The sequence below is a fragment of the Hylobates moloch genome, unplaced genomic scaffold (genome assembly GCF_009828535.3).
Source record: "Hylobates moloch isolate HMO894 unplaced genomic scaffold, HMol_V3 SCAFFOLD_8, whole genome shotgun sequence".
Lineage (NCBI taxonomy): Eukaryota > Metazoa > Chordata > Mammalia > Primates > Hylobatidae > Hylobates > Hylobates moloch.
In genome coordinates, this window is record NW_026652283.1 from 61,839,059 (window position 1) to 61,856,221 (window position 17,163).

A 17,163-nucleotide genomic window follows, 5' to 3' on the forward strand; every position below is an offset into this window, starting at 1 on the left:
AACCCTCAACCAGTGTGATCTGATGCTATTTTCAGGTAAACACTATCAGAATTAAATTTAATCAGAGGATACCTAGCTGATGTCTGCTGCAGAAAAGAATTAATTGCTTGTTTGCAGTGGGGAGAAATCACCACACATCTGGAGTCAGAAGCATGTTTGAGAGTATAGTAGGAGAAGCTGAATTTGTTTTTTCTACGTGGACTACGTGTGGACTCCTCAGGAATGTGACTCGGCTGAACTCACTAGAATTCACTGATGGTATGACTCTCTCTGTCCCAATCAGACAACCATGGCTCAATCTCCTATGGGACAAGAAGGCAGTAAGACAGGAATGGCTCAGCACCATTTTTATAACTAGATTCCAGTCCCAGTTTATAATCTGACTCTTCCAAGCAGCTGATGCTGTAAAGGGAGTTCTGGTGATGGTCTTTACTTGTCATCTGGAGCCTCTACCTGCTTTGTTATAAGCCCCAGTTTCAGGGATGGTGGAGGAAACCAAGAAGAAAAAAACAGTTACCATTGCAGAATTCTGGAAAGGCCCAAGAATCAGAGAACCAATGCTAGGGTATAGGAGGAGCTGAAAAAAAGAATTGGCTGACGGCTCCTAGAGGACACACTCACATAGCTACCCTTCCTCAACCTCAGCAGAGTACTGAAGATGTGCTTCAAAAGAGGTTGAACCAGAGGGACTCTGGACTCCAGAAGACTTTCAGGAATGCCATTATGAAAGCAGAGGAATTAATTAAAAGTGTACACACTGAATAGTGAGAACCATTCTCCTCCCACTCCATCCCCTGCCCCACCAATTCTTGGCTCCAAGAACACTAGACATCAGGCTTACACCATTCCAGCTCAGGAGAAAATACTCATAGAACCTAACAGTTGAAGTCTCCTAACAAAATGGTCAACTCTCAGCACAGTTACTCCATGGGAAAACCCACTGGTCAATGAATCCCTGTCATGTACATAAATCAGCTTTTTGGTGCTCTACTCTCATGCACGAACAAGCAGCAAAAGATCGACAAACATTTGAAAAAGGTCACTAACATCAAAGACAGAGACAAAAACAAACAATCAGAAAACAATAGACTCACGCAATGTAGATTACAAAAGAAAACCTTCAAAAAGCTCTCACTAAAGTCCTTGGAGGAAGATATCGTACTTATGAAAACAAGAACATGGTGCTATTTTAAAAAATAAAAATAACATTCACAAGGTAAAAATATGCTTTTGGAACTTCTAAAATGAATCAGAAGAACAGAAGATAAAGTTGAGCAAATCTTGCAAAAAGTAGAACAAAAAGACAAAGAAATGATTATAGAAGAGAAAGACTGAAATAAAGGATTCATTCAGGAGTTCTAACATGCTAATAAGAACTACAGATAAAAAGAACAAAGAAAATTGGGACAATTAATTATCAAAAAAGAAAAATTCCTAGAATTGAAGAACATGCATCTCCATATTGAAAGGGCACATCATTGAATGCCCTTCCACAATCATTTTAAACAGACACACACCGAGGCCAGCACTGAGGTCTCTGAAGATAAACTGTCGTTATTCAACTCAGAGAAGTAAAAAGTTTAAACATCTGCATAAGAAAGGATCTTTTCTGGATATTGAGATGCCAATACCAAATAAATCCCTGCTTATACATACATTTTTTCTCAAATAATTAAAAGCTAAATAATATCTTACATGCATTAGAGCTTCCTATTTTAAAGAAACAAGACAAAGTAAAAAACACAAAGATTTTTCACTGGGAGTATATGCAGGTAACTCATAATAATTAGTAGATTGTCTGAATTCTGCTGTACCAGAAGTTTATTTTACCAACTTTTTAAAATATGCAGCCCATGAGGCTTAGAAATGCCTGTTTTCTTAGATCCCATTATTCTTAGACTTATACAGATTTTGACTATATAAATTTCATTACTTTAGTAAATCTTTTCTAAAATTATTTATTTTTAATATTAAATACTGAATTTTCTATTTAAAATACAAAAGGTTTAACAACATTAATAATGGCTAATTTATTTATAATGAAATCAAATCTTGAGAATTTATGTTACCTTTAAAGATACCAAAACTCCTGACACTTTAATTCCTTCTCATCTTAGTAGTCACACACTCACCTTGAGGATCAACTTCTTTAGCTAGCTTCAGCGCATCTGAGTTTGCAAGATCAGTGTTGGCTGGAGTAACAGCTAAAATCAGACAGTTCTCCCTTGTGATGAACTGCATAATCATTTCTCTGATCTGATACTCAATATCTGGTGGCTGATCTCCCACGGGCACTTTAGTTATTCCAGGTAGATCAATAAGGGTTAGATTTAACACTGTGTGGAAAGGATAAAAGAGCCTTACATACACCTTCAATGCTAAAAGATAACAATACAGAATCATTTGTCACTTAGCTCAGCCTTCTACATTGTATATCTGAACAACTCCAACCCATGTGTGAAGAATAAAGAGCATAAAATAAAAATGGTTTTGCTAGTTTTCTCTATTTTTATGATATGATTGTGCTATGCCAAATGATCACTTTAACATAATTTGAAAGGCACTGATTTGCATGCCTAACAGTTTGCTCAGAAAGCTGTCATATCTGTAACTAGGGGGTTATAATTAAAACACCAAACGAGAAATGCATATGCTGTCTGCCAGTCTTGTACATCGCCTTCAAGTGGTATAAAAACTCGCAGGGTAAGATTGCCCTTTCCTTAAAAAGTATCATTTTTTTTTATAGAAAGTTAAACAGTTAGCCTAGTAGAAAGCTGTGAGCCATTCGTGGTGCCCTGGGTTTACTGAATTAGCTGTACAAACAGAGTCAGTGACAACATGACTCTAGCCCAACCTCTCTATATAAACAATGTTGGCACCAAGTACCCTTGGGAAGTCATAATTGAGCTTATGTCACTTATATTCTGTTTTAAAAGCAGTAGAACTAAGTAGGGAATAAGAAATGAAAATTTGCCCACTAAAAATTTAGTCAGCATACAGGCTATTTCCCGTCACATATTATGGATTGGTTATCTAATTTATAAGTTTCTACCGATAGTCTGGGGGAAAAAGTCAGAGCTAATTTCTCAGGAAGAAAATAAATAGGATTATATATGGCTGCAAGACATCCAATAGGGGAAGATGCAACCATAGTAACATGTAACTCTAAGATTTCAGCAAAGACTGAAAAATGGAAGTTTTCATACATACCCTTCTCAAATTCTTAAAGCTTATAATAAAAATGAAGAAAAAAATTTAATGACTAACTCAATTCTGTTTTTATTAAAATCATCTCCTGCTGCCTCTCCTTAAATGTCCTAAGAGCTCTTTGAACCATAACATTAATGGGCAGTATCCAAAGGATACCCTAGAAACCCAGCACTATTTGTATCTTCTGTACAAATGATGTATGTTCATTAATGTAGTATAAATGTTTGAGGAGAAGAATTTGGAATTTTATTATTTTACTTACCATGTGGGGAATAGACTCGTAAATTAATGGGTATGGAGGAAATGCCTTTATTCATTCCAGTCACGCGATCTGTTTCTGCTTCAATCTCATGGCGAACTTCATCAAAATCTGTAAATTTCTTTCCTTTGCAATGTAGAAACTCAGCATATTCTACAAAAATAAAACCAAAATGACACAACTTAAATTCATGCATTTTTGCCATAATTATAAAAAATGTTTCTTTAATTATGAGTCAAAGTATCCAATATTCTCTCTTCATCCCTCATGAACGTCCCACAGAACACAGTAGTTACTAAGAATCACAATTAATACTTCAGAAATACGAAACATAGTACAAATGCTATAGATGCTAAATTGGCTAATTTTCAGATAAGCAATTAAATACTATAACCAGTCCCTAAACCATCTAGCCTGTTAAATAATTTAAAGAAAATTTTGGCTATCCATAAGATAAAGCAAACAACAGCACCTGATTGTTAAAGACATTAGATCTGGGATACTTCTGAGTTCTGTTAGCATTTCCCTCTTCGGTATCACCACTTCATCAGGAAGGAATGCCAAGTTATATAAATATATCTTCAGAAGGCAAAATAAGTTAGGGGGAATCACTTGATTAATTTGTTAAAAATAAATAATATATGGAATCATTTAGCTTAAAAACATACTATTGAAAATACCACATCAACTTATATAAAGACTCAAGGAAAAAAGTTATAGAGTATTATATCAAAGCAAGTATTTACCTGTAATCTAAAATTTAAAAAAAAATCCCTCAGCAGAGGGAAAAACACTAAAATAACTACATAAATACCAAAACTGGGTTTTTTAATTTTCAGTAACATCCTCAAGCTGTTGTATTATCAATTTCTATACCTACTTTGAGAGAAATCAGGTATATAAAAAACACCACAATTTAAAAGAAAAGCTAGTACAGTACTATTAGATTTTTTTAAATGAGTATAAATCTAACAAAGAAACAAATCTCAACAAAGATTTCAGTTTATCTAATATCTCAATGAAGAATTGTACCACTAAACTTAGACTATGGCTAAGCATCTTGGACCCAAATGCCAGATAAAAGCCTGTGAGGTCGAGGCTGCAATGAGCCATGATCATGCCACTGCACTCCAGCCTGGGTAAGAAAGTGAGACCCCATCTCAAAAAAAAAGCCAGATGAGGCCTTACTACCATTCCCCATCATAAACATTTAATATTCACTCTTGGAGATGAAATGGCAAGGTCAATAGCAAGAGAGCTATTGTGGCTGGTCTCCCATGGGCACTTTAGTTACTCCAGGTAGATCAATAAGGGTTAGATTTAACACTGTGTGGAAAGGATAAAAGAGTCTTACATACACCTTCAATGCTAAAAGATAACAATACAGAATCATTTGTCACTTAGCTCAGATGTGGTCCGTGTCTTCAAGCAGGTTAGCATTAACTCAAAAAGCTAAGGATTAGACCACTGAGAAAAAACGTTAATGCAGGTAGCACAATGTAAGTGCTAACCTGCTCTTAAAATGATAGGAAAGGTAGAGATAGAAAAGATGATTTAAGCTGTGGTGCCCAAAAAAGGAAGTGACGTATGGACTGCATATTGAACAGTAGGGAGGATTCTGACATGTGCAGGGAGAAAGAGAGGTCTTCCAGAGAATCAGAGAATCTTCATAGGTTCAACAAATCTGGCAGGTTGTCATCCAGTCTCTGCTCGGACCCATCCACTATTGGGTAACTGAAACTTTGATCTCATTGGAAAAAACTCTGACTGGAAAATATTTATGTTTTGTATGAAATCTGCTTTCTTGTCATATTCCACTGGTCCAACTTTTGTCCTCTGGTGCTACTCAGCTGTGAAAAGGCCGTGTGCATTAATGTGTCAGCACTCCAAGTTTGTCTCCTTCCTGGGCCTCACACCCTTACCTTGCTTTGTCGCATCACTACTCGGGCCCTCTGGTGGCAAAGATTTCCCAGTTCCAAACCCAGCCACTCTGAACTGGAAAGGTCACAAGCTCCCAAAGTGGACCAAAAAGTTTCTACTTTAATTTACCAGAGAATTGAAATGACCTAGCTTTTTGGATGTTAGAATGAGAATCAGAGATGGATTTAATTTCTGTCTTTCCTGACAACATGCATGGACATGAGTATTTCTCTTTCTATCTTAGTTTCTCCATATAATGTGCCACTTTCTGAAAAACAGCAAGCTAAGTCTCCTGAAAGCTCATTCCTCTAATGCTGGAAGTATACCCAACAGTAAAGACTCAACAGGCTGCAGAAATCTGGCCTGAAGAGATCAGTTCATCAAGATCAGGCATGTTCTTCTCTACTTACCCTCATAGGCACTGTCTTTATTAGAATATAAATTCCCAGAAGATAGAGCCTTTATTTTATTACCCATTCAAAGCCTAGGCCAGTACCATGTGAATGTAAGAGTATATAGATAAGTGGAGGACAAAACAATAAGAAAAACAAAGGAACAAAAGAAGTCAAATCCCAGAAAACAAGCAAAAATTAAAAGGAAAAATTAGAAATAATTTAGAAGAAATGGAACTGTGTTTTTTTCAATGCCATATATTCCATGAAAAATGCACCCTTCAGGACTTATGGCTGTCACAACTGTTCTGTCATAGAGTTCATAAGCTTCCGGATCAGGAACTACATTTTCAATCACTGCTAATCGATACATTCCAGTTAACACAAATGTGGATCTCCTTTGTTGCCACTAGATGGCACCTACTTGCTTTCTCTGCAGGAAACATGCCCTTCCGGAAGGGTGTAAAATCAATGCAATTTTCAAATTAGATTTAAATGAGTTCTCAAACTCTTGAAAATACTTTTATCTTGGAATCAAGAGATGATAATTGTGCAGGACCATCTCAAACCTTTGTGTATTTTTATTTATTTTGTCAACCCCTTGGTCAATTTGCAGTGTCTTGTTGAGGATAGTGTCCCCCAGACAGATTCAAGGATACCTGTATTCATTTATTTATTTGATTAATATTTATTGAGATCACTCTACTTGCCAAGAACTGTTTTAGAAATTGGGATATAGTTAAGGGGGGAAAATAAGTCTCTAGGCTCACGAAGCTTAAATTCTAATCAGGTAAAAGAGTAAACAGGCCGGGCGCGGTGGCTCACGCTTGTAATCCCAGCACTTTGGGAGGCCGAGGCGGGCGAATCACGAGGTCAGGAGATCGAGACCACGGTGAAACCCCTTCTCTACTAAAAATACAAAAAAAAAAAAAATTAGCCGGGCGTGGTGGCGGGCGCCTGTAGTCCCAGCTACTCGGAGAGGCTGAGGCAGGAGAATGGCGTGAACCTGGGAGGCGGAGCTTACAGTGAGCCGAGATTGCGCCACTGCACTCCAGCCTGGGCGACAGAGCCAGACTCCGACTCAAAAACAAACAAACAAACAAACAAACAAAAGAGTAAACAATATGTGTATGTGTGTGATGCTAAGTGCTATGGAGAAAATAAAATAGCAGGGGGATAGCAAATGCTTTCGGAAGGGGGTTGCTTGGTTATGTGGTATAGATGAGGAAGGCTTGCATGACAGGGTAAAGTGACCTTTGAGCAATGACTCAAGAAAGGAAGGCAGCAGACCATGCTGTATGGAAGGGCATCCGGGCAGAGTGCCTAAAGCAGATGTGTGTTCAGCATGTTGAGGGACAGCCAGGTCCATGTGGCTGGAGCACCAGGCAGTGTGGAGGGGAGGGAGGTGGGAAATAAGGCCAGTGCTGTGGACAGGCCTGGATGTGGAGGGCCCGTGGACTGTTTTAAGGACTTTGATTTTTCTCTGAGTGAGATGGTAGACCATCTGAAGGATTGGGCGTAGAGTAGAAACATGCTGTGACCTAGGTTTGAAACAACTGTGGATGCTGTATTGAGGACAGACAATGAGGAGCAAGAAACGAAGCTTGCTATTGGAATCATCCCGGGGAGAGCTGCTGAGGCTTAGACCAGGGTGGCAACAGTGGGGTGGTGATGAGTGATTAAATTCTAATGTATTTTAAAAGAAAAGGCAACAGAATTTGCTGATGGATTTAAGCTGGGGTATGAGAGAAAGAGAAGCATCAAGGATAACTTCAAAGGGTTTGACCTCAGCCACCAGAAAAAGACTGAAGGGAAGAGGATGGGAAGGGATGGGATCGGATGGGATGTGGGTTGGGACCTATTAAGCTTGTGATGGCCATTACACACCCGTCCAAGTTGAGAAAAAGCACTGCTACTAAGGTTGAGGACCACACAGCTGAAGGAGACACCATTCATATTCAGTCTTTGGATAGGTGTCTCTACTCTGAAAAATTTCCAGAAGATGGCAGTCATGTGCTTGAGGAAAGGGCAGCTTTTTCTAATTTGTACAAAAATGTCTTCAGGGCTAGATATATGCATCTTTTGTTCATGGAGAAGTCCAAGTGAGAGATATATATTTAGGAGTCATTCAAGTCAGGTAAGTGATGAGATCACTAAACAAGAGTTAGACAGGAAAGAGGTCAGAGTACCAGGCCATGGGTTTTCCGAAGTTTAGAGGTCAGGAGATGGAGACTTAGAAGGCAGGAGAAAACAGTAAGGAGAAAACAAAGCCAAGAAAAGAGGAGTCGTCCATCAAACCCTGCCAACATGTCCAGTAACATGAGGACTAAGAATGGATCTTTTTTTTTTTTTGAGACAGGGTCTCACTCTGTCACCCAGGCTGGAGTGGAGAGGTGCATCATTACTCACTGCAGCCTCAAACTCCTGGGCTCAAGTGATCCTCCCACCTTAGCCTCCTGAGTAGCTGGGACTACAGGCAGTGAGCCACCACATCTGGCTAATTTTTATTTATTCTGTGTAGTGATAAGGTCTCACTGTGTTGCCTGGGCTGGTCTCGACCTCTTGGCCTCAAGTGATGTTCCCACCTCAGCCTCTCAAAGTGCTGGGATTATAGGAGTGAACCACTGCGCCCAGCCAACAGTTCTTTTAAGGAGTTTTGTTGTAAAGAAGAGGAGAGAAGGGAGAGGGCACCTACAGAGGGATGTGAAGTCAAGAGAGAATTTTGTAAAGATGGCAAATTAATGGCATGCTCATAGGCTGAAATGGTAACACCCAGGATAAGGGAAGTGAGAAGGCACAAATGCTGAAGTGATGTCTGAGGGGAGGGGAATAGGAGGCCAGAAAGAAAGAAACAAACACGCCAGGGCATCCATAGGAACAGGAAGAAGGCAGAACAATGACCGTGGATGAGATGAATAGGTAGAACTGATGGTGGTGGGAGCCTGTGAAATTCATCAGGGGACTGTAGAGATTGATCATATTTGTCTGAAGCCATTTTACATCTTTACTGGTTAACTATATGGTTTACTTGTTAACCATTTAACCATCTCACTGGTTAAACTGTATAAGTACTATTACACAGTTTATATACTACTATAGTACTGTATAAGTACAAAATACATTATACACACACACACATGCATGCAAAAAGTGATCCTAAATGAGTGACCTCAGAGTAATCACAGCAGGGATGACAATTTGGGTCTAATCTATGTCCATCACTAGGGTTCAGACCTGCCCAGCATATCTGGAAAACCGATAGGGCAGGAACCACAAAGTACTTTTTTCTACGGAAACCAAAGAGCCTCCTGGAAAAGAATTCAACCTACAGGATGGAAAATTCAGCAAAACAAGCTGACCTGGCTTTTCAGGAAAGGGCTACCTGTAATCCATCCTCTACCCAGCTCCAGAGACTCATAGATCCGTGTCCCCTTGTCTCTATGATGATAATTGTAGTTTGGAGATGAAGGAAATTCTAGCATCTAAGTCAAACTCTATAGAACGAGTTGCACTAGCTGATCAATAGCTGGACCTTTAAAGAGCTGCTAAGTGTGTGTCTTCTACTATAGTATACTATGGTAAACTATGGTTTACCATAGTTTTATACTATGGTGAACTAACATGTCTGAAGGTTACACAATCTCATAGTTTTAAGATACATTCTTTCTTACAGAAAGGTACAATTTCCAGTGGCATGAGCTCTCTTGACATGTTCTCAGTATTCCTTTCATTCTAAATGCTTCATAGTTGGGCACATGAAATGGTCTTTTCCTCAGACAATTTGAGGCTTCAGCCCAGCATCAATGTGAGTAGTCAGTGCATTAAATCTCCTAGCCACAAAGTCATACAAAGGATGAAGGTTATGTGTACATAAGCATTGAAACCGTGATAATGCATCTGCGAAATTCTATTTTGTTGCAGTATAACCTGTCTTATTGAAATTTATTTTTCATTTTCACAAAATAAAATTTCTCTGTTTTCATTTTCAGAAAATAAAACTCCTAGTTTTGATTATTTTCTCTGTTTTTACAATGTTAAAAATAGCCTACAATTGAAGCAAAGGTTAAGATACATTACTATATCAAAGAATGATTAGGGAGGAAAAAAGGGGAATATTAAAAAATCAGAGCTATAATTCTATTTTATTTTTATTTCCTTTTAAAACATTTTAGCACTGTCATTTTTACTGGTCATGAAAAACAAATTATGCTAGGTTAAACAACTGACAAATTGTTTGGAGGAAGGATGAGATGGATTTATGCCTGGCAATCTTCCAATCGTCTGTGAAGAGCACAGCATGACTGTAAGAATTTATATATTTCCAATATGCCCCTTCCATGGGTAAAAATATGTATATGTTTTAATTAATCAAGGTTAAACAGAAAGGAATAATTATAGAGCACTAGGAAAAAATAATCTCTTGTCCATCTTTATTCTAAGAATCAAGGTTCCTCAAAATTTTAACTGGAGTTTTCTTATTTCTGAAATGTTTTAATAGCAACGTTTTGTGAGCACAGGGTTCCAGTGAAAACAGAGTACAGGGGTCATATACATAAGGGACTGTTTTCAGTGCAACAAGCTGAATTCACTGGCTGTACAGAGCATCTATGTATGACTGTATTTAAAAACATATTTCCTCAAAGGCAGAGATACATTTTACTGTTCTGTGTTTCCCTAATGCCTATTATATTTAGAGTAAAGAACATCCGTAGGCCGGGCACAGTGGCTCACGCCTATAATCACAGCACTTTGGGGGGCCAAGGCGGGTGGATCACCTGAGGTCAGGAGTTCGAGATCAGACTGGCCAACATGGTGACACCCCATCTCTATGAAAAATACAAAAATTAGCCAGGTGTGATGGCAGGTGCCTGTTATCCCAGCTACTTAGCAGGCTAAGGCAGGAGAATCACTTGAACCTGAGAAGTGGAGGTTGCAGTGAGCCTAGATCATGCCACTGCACTCCAGCCTGGGTGACAGAGCGAGACTCTGTCTCAAAAAAAAAAAAAAAAAAAAAAAAAAAAAAAAAAAAAAAAAAAAAAAAGACATCTGTAGATTTCTTTCTTCTTTAAAGCAGTCTACTTTGGATATAACAATGCTTCCAATAAATACTCTATGTTCTTACTCACATGTGAAAGCTAAAAAAGTTGATCTCATAGAATTAGAGAGTAGAATAGTGGTTACTAGAGACTGAGAAGTGTTGGGGGGCAAAGGAGATAGGGAGAGGTTGGGGAGCAGATACAAAAGTACAGCTAGATAGGAGTAGTAACTTCCAGGTTTCTGTAGCCCTGAAGGGGAACTACAGTTAAGAATAATAAATTGTATATTTTCAAATAGCTAGATGAGAGGATTTTGAATTTTCCCAACACTAAGAAATGCTAAGTGTCTGAAGTGATGGATATGCTGACTACCCTAATTTGGTCATTACACATGGTATATATATACTGAAATATCATACTGTACTCCATAAATATGTACAATTATTATGTGTTAATTAAAAATAGTAATTTCTAAATGCTCCCATCAAGTCATTCCAAATTGAAGGCAAGATCCTAGAATTTTAGTTTAGTTATATATTAATTACATAGGACCCAGATATGAAACAGAACTCAACTGTATTGCTAAAATAAACAGGGAAAGTCTAGCAATCAAAAAAAAAAAAAAGAAAATCTAAAGAAGCAAACAATTAACCTTAGGGAGTCCTGCAGTGGGTAAAAGTTAGAGGTCTCAGTAGGAGAGTTAAGAACAATAGGGTGAGATGGGAGTAAGTGGAGGGTGCCAAGATTTCATAAAAGACAAAAAGCTGGTGCCAAGCAGGTATCAGACCAGGGACAGAGACCAGGGTTTAAGATCAGAGCTCTGGTACTCTCAAGGCAAAGTAGGAAATTAAAACAAAACTCCAAATGCAAACTAGGCAGAAAACCAAGAAGCAAATTCAGTCATGGAATGGAAGGCAGAGCTGTTTTGTCAAGATACAAAGCCAAAGCCAGTTGAACAGTATTCAGGGTCAAGAGAGATTAATATTAATGCCATCTTGAAATTTACTGCTGAACAATAGCCTTTACAGTTTTATTCTGCTTCTAAAGCCTGGATAAGGCTGAGCCAAGAGGTGAAGGTTAAGGGGCCCCAGGTAACTGGAATAGTGCTGGTGGACAAGACCAAGGCCAGCACTTACAGAAATACCCAGAGATGGGGGACTTTTACGGAATATTCTACCACAAGTATCCAAAACAACAATCAGAATCCAGCAGCTGTTGATACCTACATAGCTCAACTTAGTTCTGTATTTTTTTCCAAAGGAGTTCAAAGAGTATAACAAAAATCTACTCTATTTTATACTCATAGTATATTTCCACGTAAAACACAATCAAGAGATAAACTATATTCCAAATCTTAGCTATTGTGAACAGTGCTACAACAAACATGGGAGTGCAGATATCTCTTCAATATACTCATTTCCTTTCTTTAGGGTCTATCTACCTACTATGTACCCACAAAATTTTTTTATAAAAGATAAACTATATTCCAAATACAGAAAACAGGTAAGAAGCATTCCGAGCACTTGGCCAAAAGTTGCACACTATATAATTATTATAATTATTCTACATCTTGGCAGCATCTGACACGATTGTCCTCCTCTTCCCTGAAACACTCTTCCACTGATTGCATTATTTCATCTTTTCTGATTGTTCTCCATCTTCACTGATTGCTCTTTCTCCATCGTTCTTTGCTGACTGTTCCTTCCCTTCTCTTCTACACTTCTAAATATCGGAGTACACCAGACTTGTTTCTAGACCTTCTTACCCTCTTTTTCATCTCTATCCTCTCTCTCCAAGTGATCTCATCTAATCTCATTGCCTTAAAATTTTTTATATATATCCTCTAAATTCACATCTCAGACATTCACCTCTCCCTTGAATTCCAGATTTGTCTATATCTAATTCTAATGCTTATTTGACATTTCCACTCAGATGTCTAACAGATATCTCAAAATTTACCTGTTCAAAGCTCCTTTCCTCAGCTCTCTTCCAAACACCGTCTCACTGCCTCCACTATGGCCATTCTACTTCTCAGCCTGCTCCACTTCTTACCTGTACTACCATAAAAGTAGCCTAACTAGTCTTTCTGACTCCACTCTTGCTCCATTGAATCCATTCTCCACCCAGTAGCTGGAAAGATCTCCTTAAAACATACATCACATCCTGCTTCTGCCCTGTTTAAAGCCATTGAATCCATTCTCCACCCAGTAGCTGGAAAGATCTCCTTAAAACATACATCACATCCTGCTTCTGCCCTGTTTAAAGTATTGGTTTTCCAGCACATTTAGAAAAATCCAGATTCCTCACCCTCGCCTACTCTACAAAGTCCGCTACAGTCTGCCACCCATCTGCCTCCGATGCCATCTCTATCACTACCTCCACCCTACCTGCTCAGTCGCTCTGCCTGCAATGGCCTCCCTTCTGCAGCTCAAGAGCACCAAGCCCCTTCCTACCTCAGGGCCTCTCTATAAGCTGCTCCTCTTCTGGAATGTTTGTACCTCTGATCTCTGCATGTGTGGCTCCTTCCTGTCATTTCCTCATCCAAAATATCATCTCTTTAGAGAGGTTTCCCTGACTGGACAAAGGAAAGTAGCATCTCTTAGTCACATCCTATTACATTGCCCAGTTTTTTTCTTCTGTGCACATGGTCACTGTCTGAAGTTTTTCGTATTTGTTTTTTATTGTCTGTCTTCATCCACTGGAATATAAGCACCATGAGAAAAGTAGCATTATCTGTCTTACCCCTGCTGTATTCCCAGTAACTAAACCAGTTGCACATTTGTAGAATTGATGAATAAATAAATGAATGAGTAGATGACTGTAGGAATCAACAAATAAATCTTGGAGGAGGCTTGAGGTTTGTGGATAAGGGAAAAAAAAGTGATTATAAATATGGCTTTTGACATGCTGAGCTTGAAATACATTTGAAATATCCAAGTAGAGTTTCAAGCAGTCAGTTAAAAATGAGTCTGGAGTTTAGCCCAGGAACTATACATGCAAGAGTTGTAATGTTCAGGTTGTAATTGAAGCCACAGTGTGGAAGAGATTGTCAAAAGGAGAATATGAAATGACAACCAAAAAGGAGCCTTGGGCAGATGCAACCTTAAAGGCCAGATAGAAGATAATGCATTGGCAAGGGAGCCTGAAAGAGTGAACAAAGAGATAGAAGGAAAACCAGGAATATTTGGCATATAAGCCAAAGACATAGAGTAAATTTCAAGAAAGAGGAATTGATAATGTCAAAAGCTGTTGAAAGGGCAAGGTAAGTTAATTTTAAGGATGTAGGAAACAGTATAGTACATGCTCAATTTCTATCTAATTCCAATTGGATAGAAAATTTAAACACTTTTTATTATTTCAATGATTTGGGGCTATAGATTACTTTGTTTACTTAAGTGTTTTATGTGCTATTTTATGCTTTTTTTCCCCCCTTGTGTCTCTTTCCTTGCTATCAAGTTTACAGTTGTCACTTCTTGCTGTTGGCAACACATCTGTTTTTAAGCCATATTCCCATTCTCACTTGTGGTTTTATGTTTTACTCTAGACTGAGAAATCCAACAACCCAGTATGCATGGTCTGAGTCTAAAATAAGGCTGGAAAGGCCAGAATAAGGCTGGGACCCTGTAATGCATGAGATTTACATCAAAGACTTTGTGATATCAGTTGGGTACTCAAGGCTCTTTTTTGCTTCCTCTTGATAATCAGCTAAGTTTAGAAACTGAAAATATCAAAAAGAGTTTCTGAATAAGGAGTTATTCCAATGTTTTTTAAGAATAATTGAATGTACTAATTCTGAGACAGCAAATGTCAGTCGTTGTTTTAATAATGAAAAATAAGATGATCTGCCAAATAAAAATCTATAGAGTAATTAAAAGCAAAATGATGAGACTTTGTCATGAAAATTCAAATAATCAGACTTCAATACAAAAAATACAATAGGAAGTCTAAGATTTACAAAATGAAAATACTGTTTCCCCACAGAATCTTGGCCACAAGGAACAAAATTTATAAATGAGATTTAAGTATTAGTCGCATCAGAACTAAAAGTATGTAAATATGTAACTAAAAAATTTTTAAAGAAAATATCAGAGCTACAATATGCACTGCTGGATACATTATAATATCTCAAAAAACCACAAAAAACTTTTTCTCTGAGTATGTAATTTTATACACAAGTTGCTGCCAACATTATTTCATCTAAATATTTGAAGCAGATCTTTAGTGTGTTTTTGGTAAGCTCCTTAAATGTCAATGATATGGTTTGGCTATGTCCCCACCCAAATCTCATCTTGAATTGTAGCTCCCATAATTCCCACATGTCATGGGAGGGACCCAGTGGGAGGTAATTGAATCATGAGGGTGGGTCTTTCCTATTCTGTTCTCATGATAGTGAATAAGTCTCACAAGAGCTGATGGCTTTATAAAAGGGAGTTCCCCTGCACATGTTCTCTTGCCTGCCGCCATATAAGATATGACTTTGCTCCTCATTCACCTTCCACCATGAGTGTGAGGCCTCTTCAGTCATGTGGAACTGTAAGTCAGTTAAGCCTCTTTCTTTCATAAATTACCCAGTCTCCAGTATGCTAGCAGTATGAGAACAGTCATCATGACAAATTCCTGGAAGTTTTTAGCAGCTGGAAATAGCCAATTTAACTTTTGTATATGGTGGAAGGTATTAATCAAAGTTTATTTTTTTGCATGTAAATATCTATTTTTTTCCAGTAACCTTTGTTGGAAAGACTACCATTTCTCCACTGAATTGCCTTTGTACCTTTGTCTAAAATCCATTGTCTACATATGTGTAGATCCATTTTTTGAATCCGTCCTGTTCCATTGATCTGTCTCTTTATGCCAATGCCATATTATTGATTATTGTAACTTTGTAAGCCCTCATTTTAAGAGATAGGGTCTTGCTAAGTTGCCCAGGCTGAAGTGCAGTGGTTATTCACAGGCACAATTATAGCACTCTACGGCCTGAACTCCTGGGCTCAAGCAGTCTCTCTACTAGCTAGGATTACAGGCACAAACCGTGGCACCTGTATAATAAGTCTCGAGATCAGATAATATTAATTCTCCAACCTCAATGTTATTTTTCAAAGTTGTTTTGGCTATTCTGGGTTCTTTTATTTTCATATAAATTTTAGAATCAGCTTGTCAGTTTCTACAAAACAAATTATCTTTTGAATCTTTATCTGCAACATTGTAACATCATTCAGAAAAATTTTCCTCTTCTGGCCCAAGCTTGCACATATATATCCACAACATGTTTTGCTAAAAGCACAAGTATGTTCCCATGATGCTTGCTCTGAAAAATGTATTAAACTTTAACAAAATCACAGATTCTTATAACTTGGAGTGATATCTATTCTAAACGCTTTACTAATAGAGAAGTCACTTAAGTGTTGTTTGGGGCCCTACAAAAATATTTATTATCAATTATGTCCCAAGCAACATCGACCTAGTCAGTACAGTATAACTTGGTAATAAGAGTACATATTCTTACATTAAAAGGTCTAAACAAATAAAATAAAGATTTTATCTTGTAAATATCATGGAAATTCTTGGACATGATATGACAATTGGTTACATAAAACTAAAATGCCGAGCCAATTCATCTGACAAGACGCTTTTGCTTAGAAATGGTAGAAATAATTCTATGACTCAGGCAATAGAGTCAACCCAATCATTTCTTGAAAATTTTTTTAAAAAGGAAAACAATGGCCAGGTGCTGTAGCTCATGCCTATAATCCTACTGCTTTGGGAGGCCAAGACACGAGGATCACTTGAGGCCAGGAGGTCAAGACCAGCATGGGCAATATAGCAAGGCTCCCTCTTAAAAAAAAAAAAAAAATCTTTTTTTCATTAGCTAAGCATGGTGGCATGTACATGCAGTCTCTAGCTATTCGGTAAACTGAGACAGGAGGATTGCTTGAGTCCGGGAGTTCAAGGGTACAGTGAGCCATGATTTCACCACTGAGCTCCAGCCTGGGTGACAGACCAAGACCCCAACTCAAAAAAAAAAAAAAAAAAAAAAAGAAAAGTAGAAGAAGAAGAGGGAGAGAAGGAGGAGGAGAAAAAAGAAGAACCAAAGGTTGTCCTGAGTATGAAGAAAACTCAGTTAATGGAACAGGTCAATTAGTGTATAAATTATCTAAATTGGGATAAACTTAAAATGTTTAGAAGTTTCCCTTGGATAATTTTTGTTTTTAGTCCCAGAGGATTCTTGCAAGAATAGCCAGCACTCAGTAAAACCTAATGCATTATGCAGTCAGTTTAAATGATGCTAACAGAAATGCACCTACAAAGAAAACAAATTAAAGTTCGGATCCAAAACTTTGTATTATGG

The 17,163-nt window shown here is 37.9% G+C and overlaps 1 protein-coding gene across 10 annotated transcripts in view; it reads right to left on the reverse strand.

Annotated features, from left to right (window-relative positions):
* The window catches only part of DNM3 (dynamin 3), a 604,830-nt gene that overhangs the window by 447,744 nt on the left and 139,923 nt on the right, over positions 1-17,163 (reverse strand). For all 10 annotated transcript variants that reach the window (XM_032160976.2, XM_032160975.2, XM_032160971.2 and 7 more), the window contains exons 3-4: positions 3,473-3,622; positions 2,133-2,336 (exon numbers count right to left, since the gene is read on the reverse strand). In XM_032160976.2, the coding sequence (XP_032016867.1) occupies positions 2,133-2,336; positions 3,473-3,622 (354 nt within the window). The remainder of the gene's footprint in view (positions 1-2,132; positions 2,337-3,472; positions 3,623-17,163) is intronic.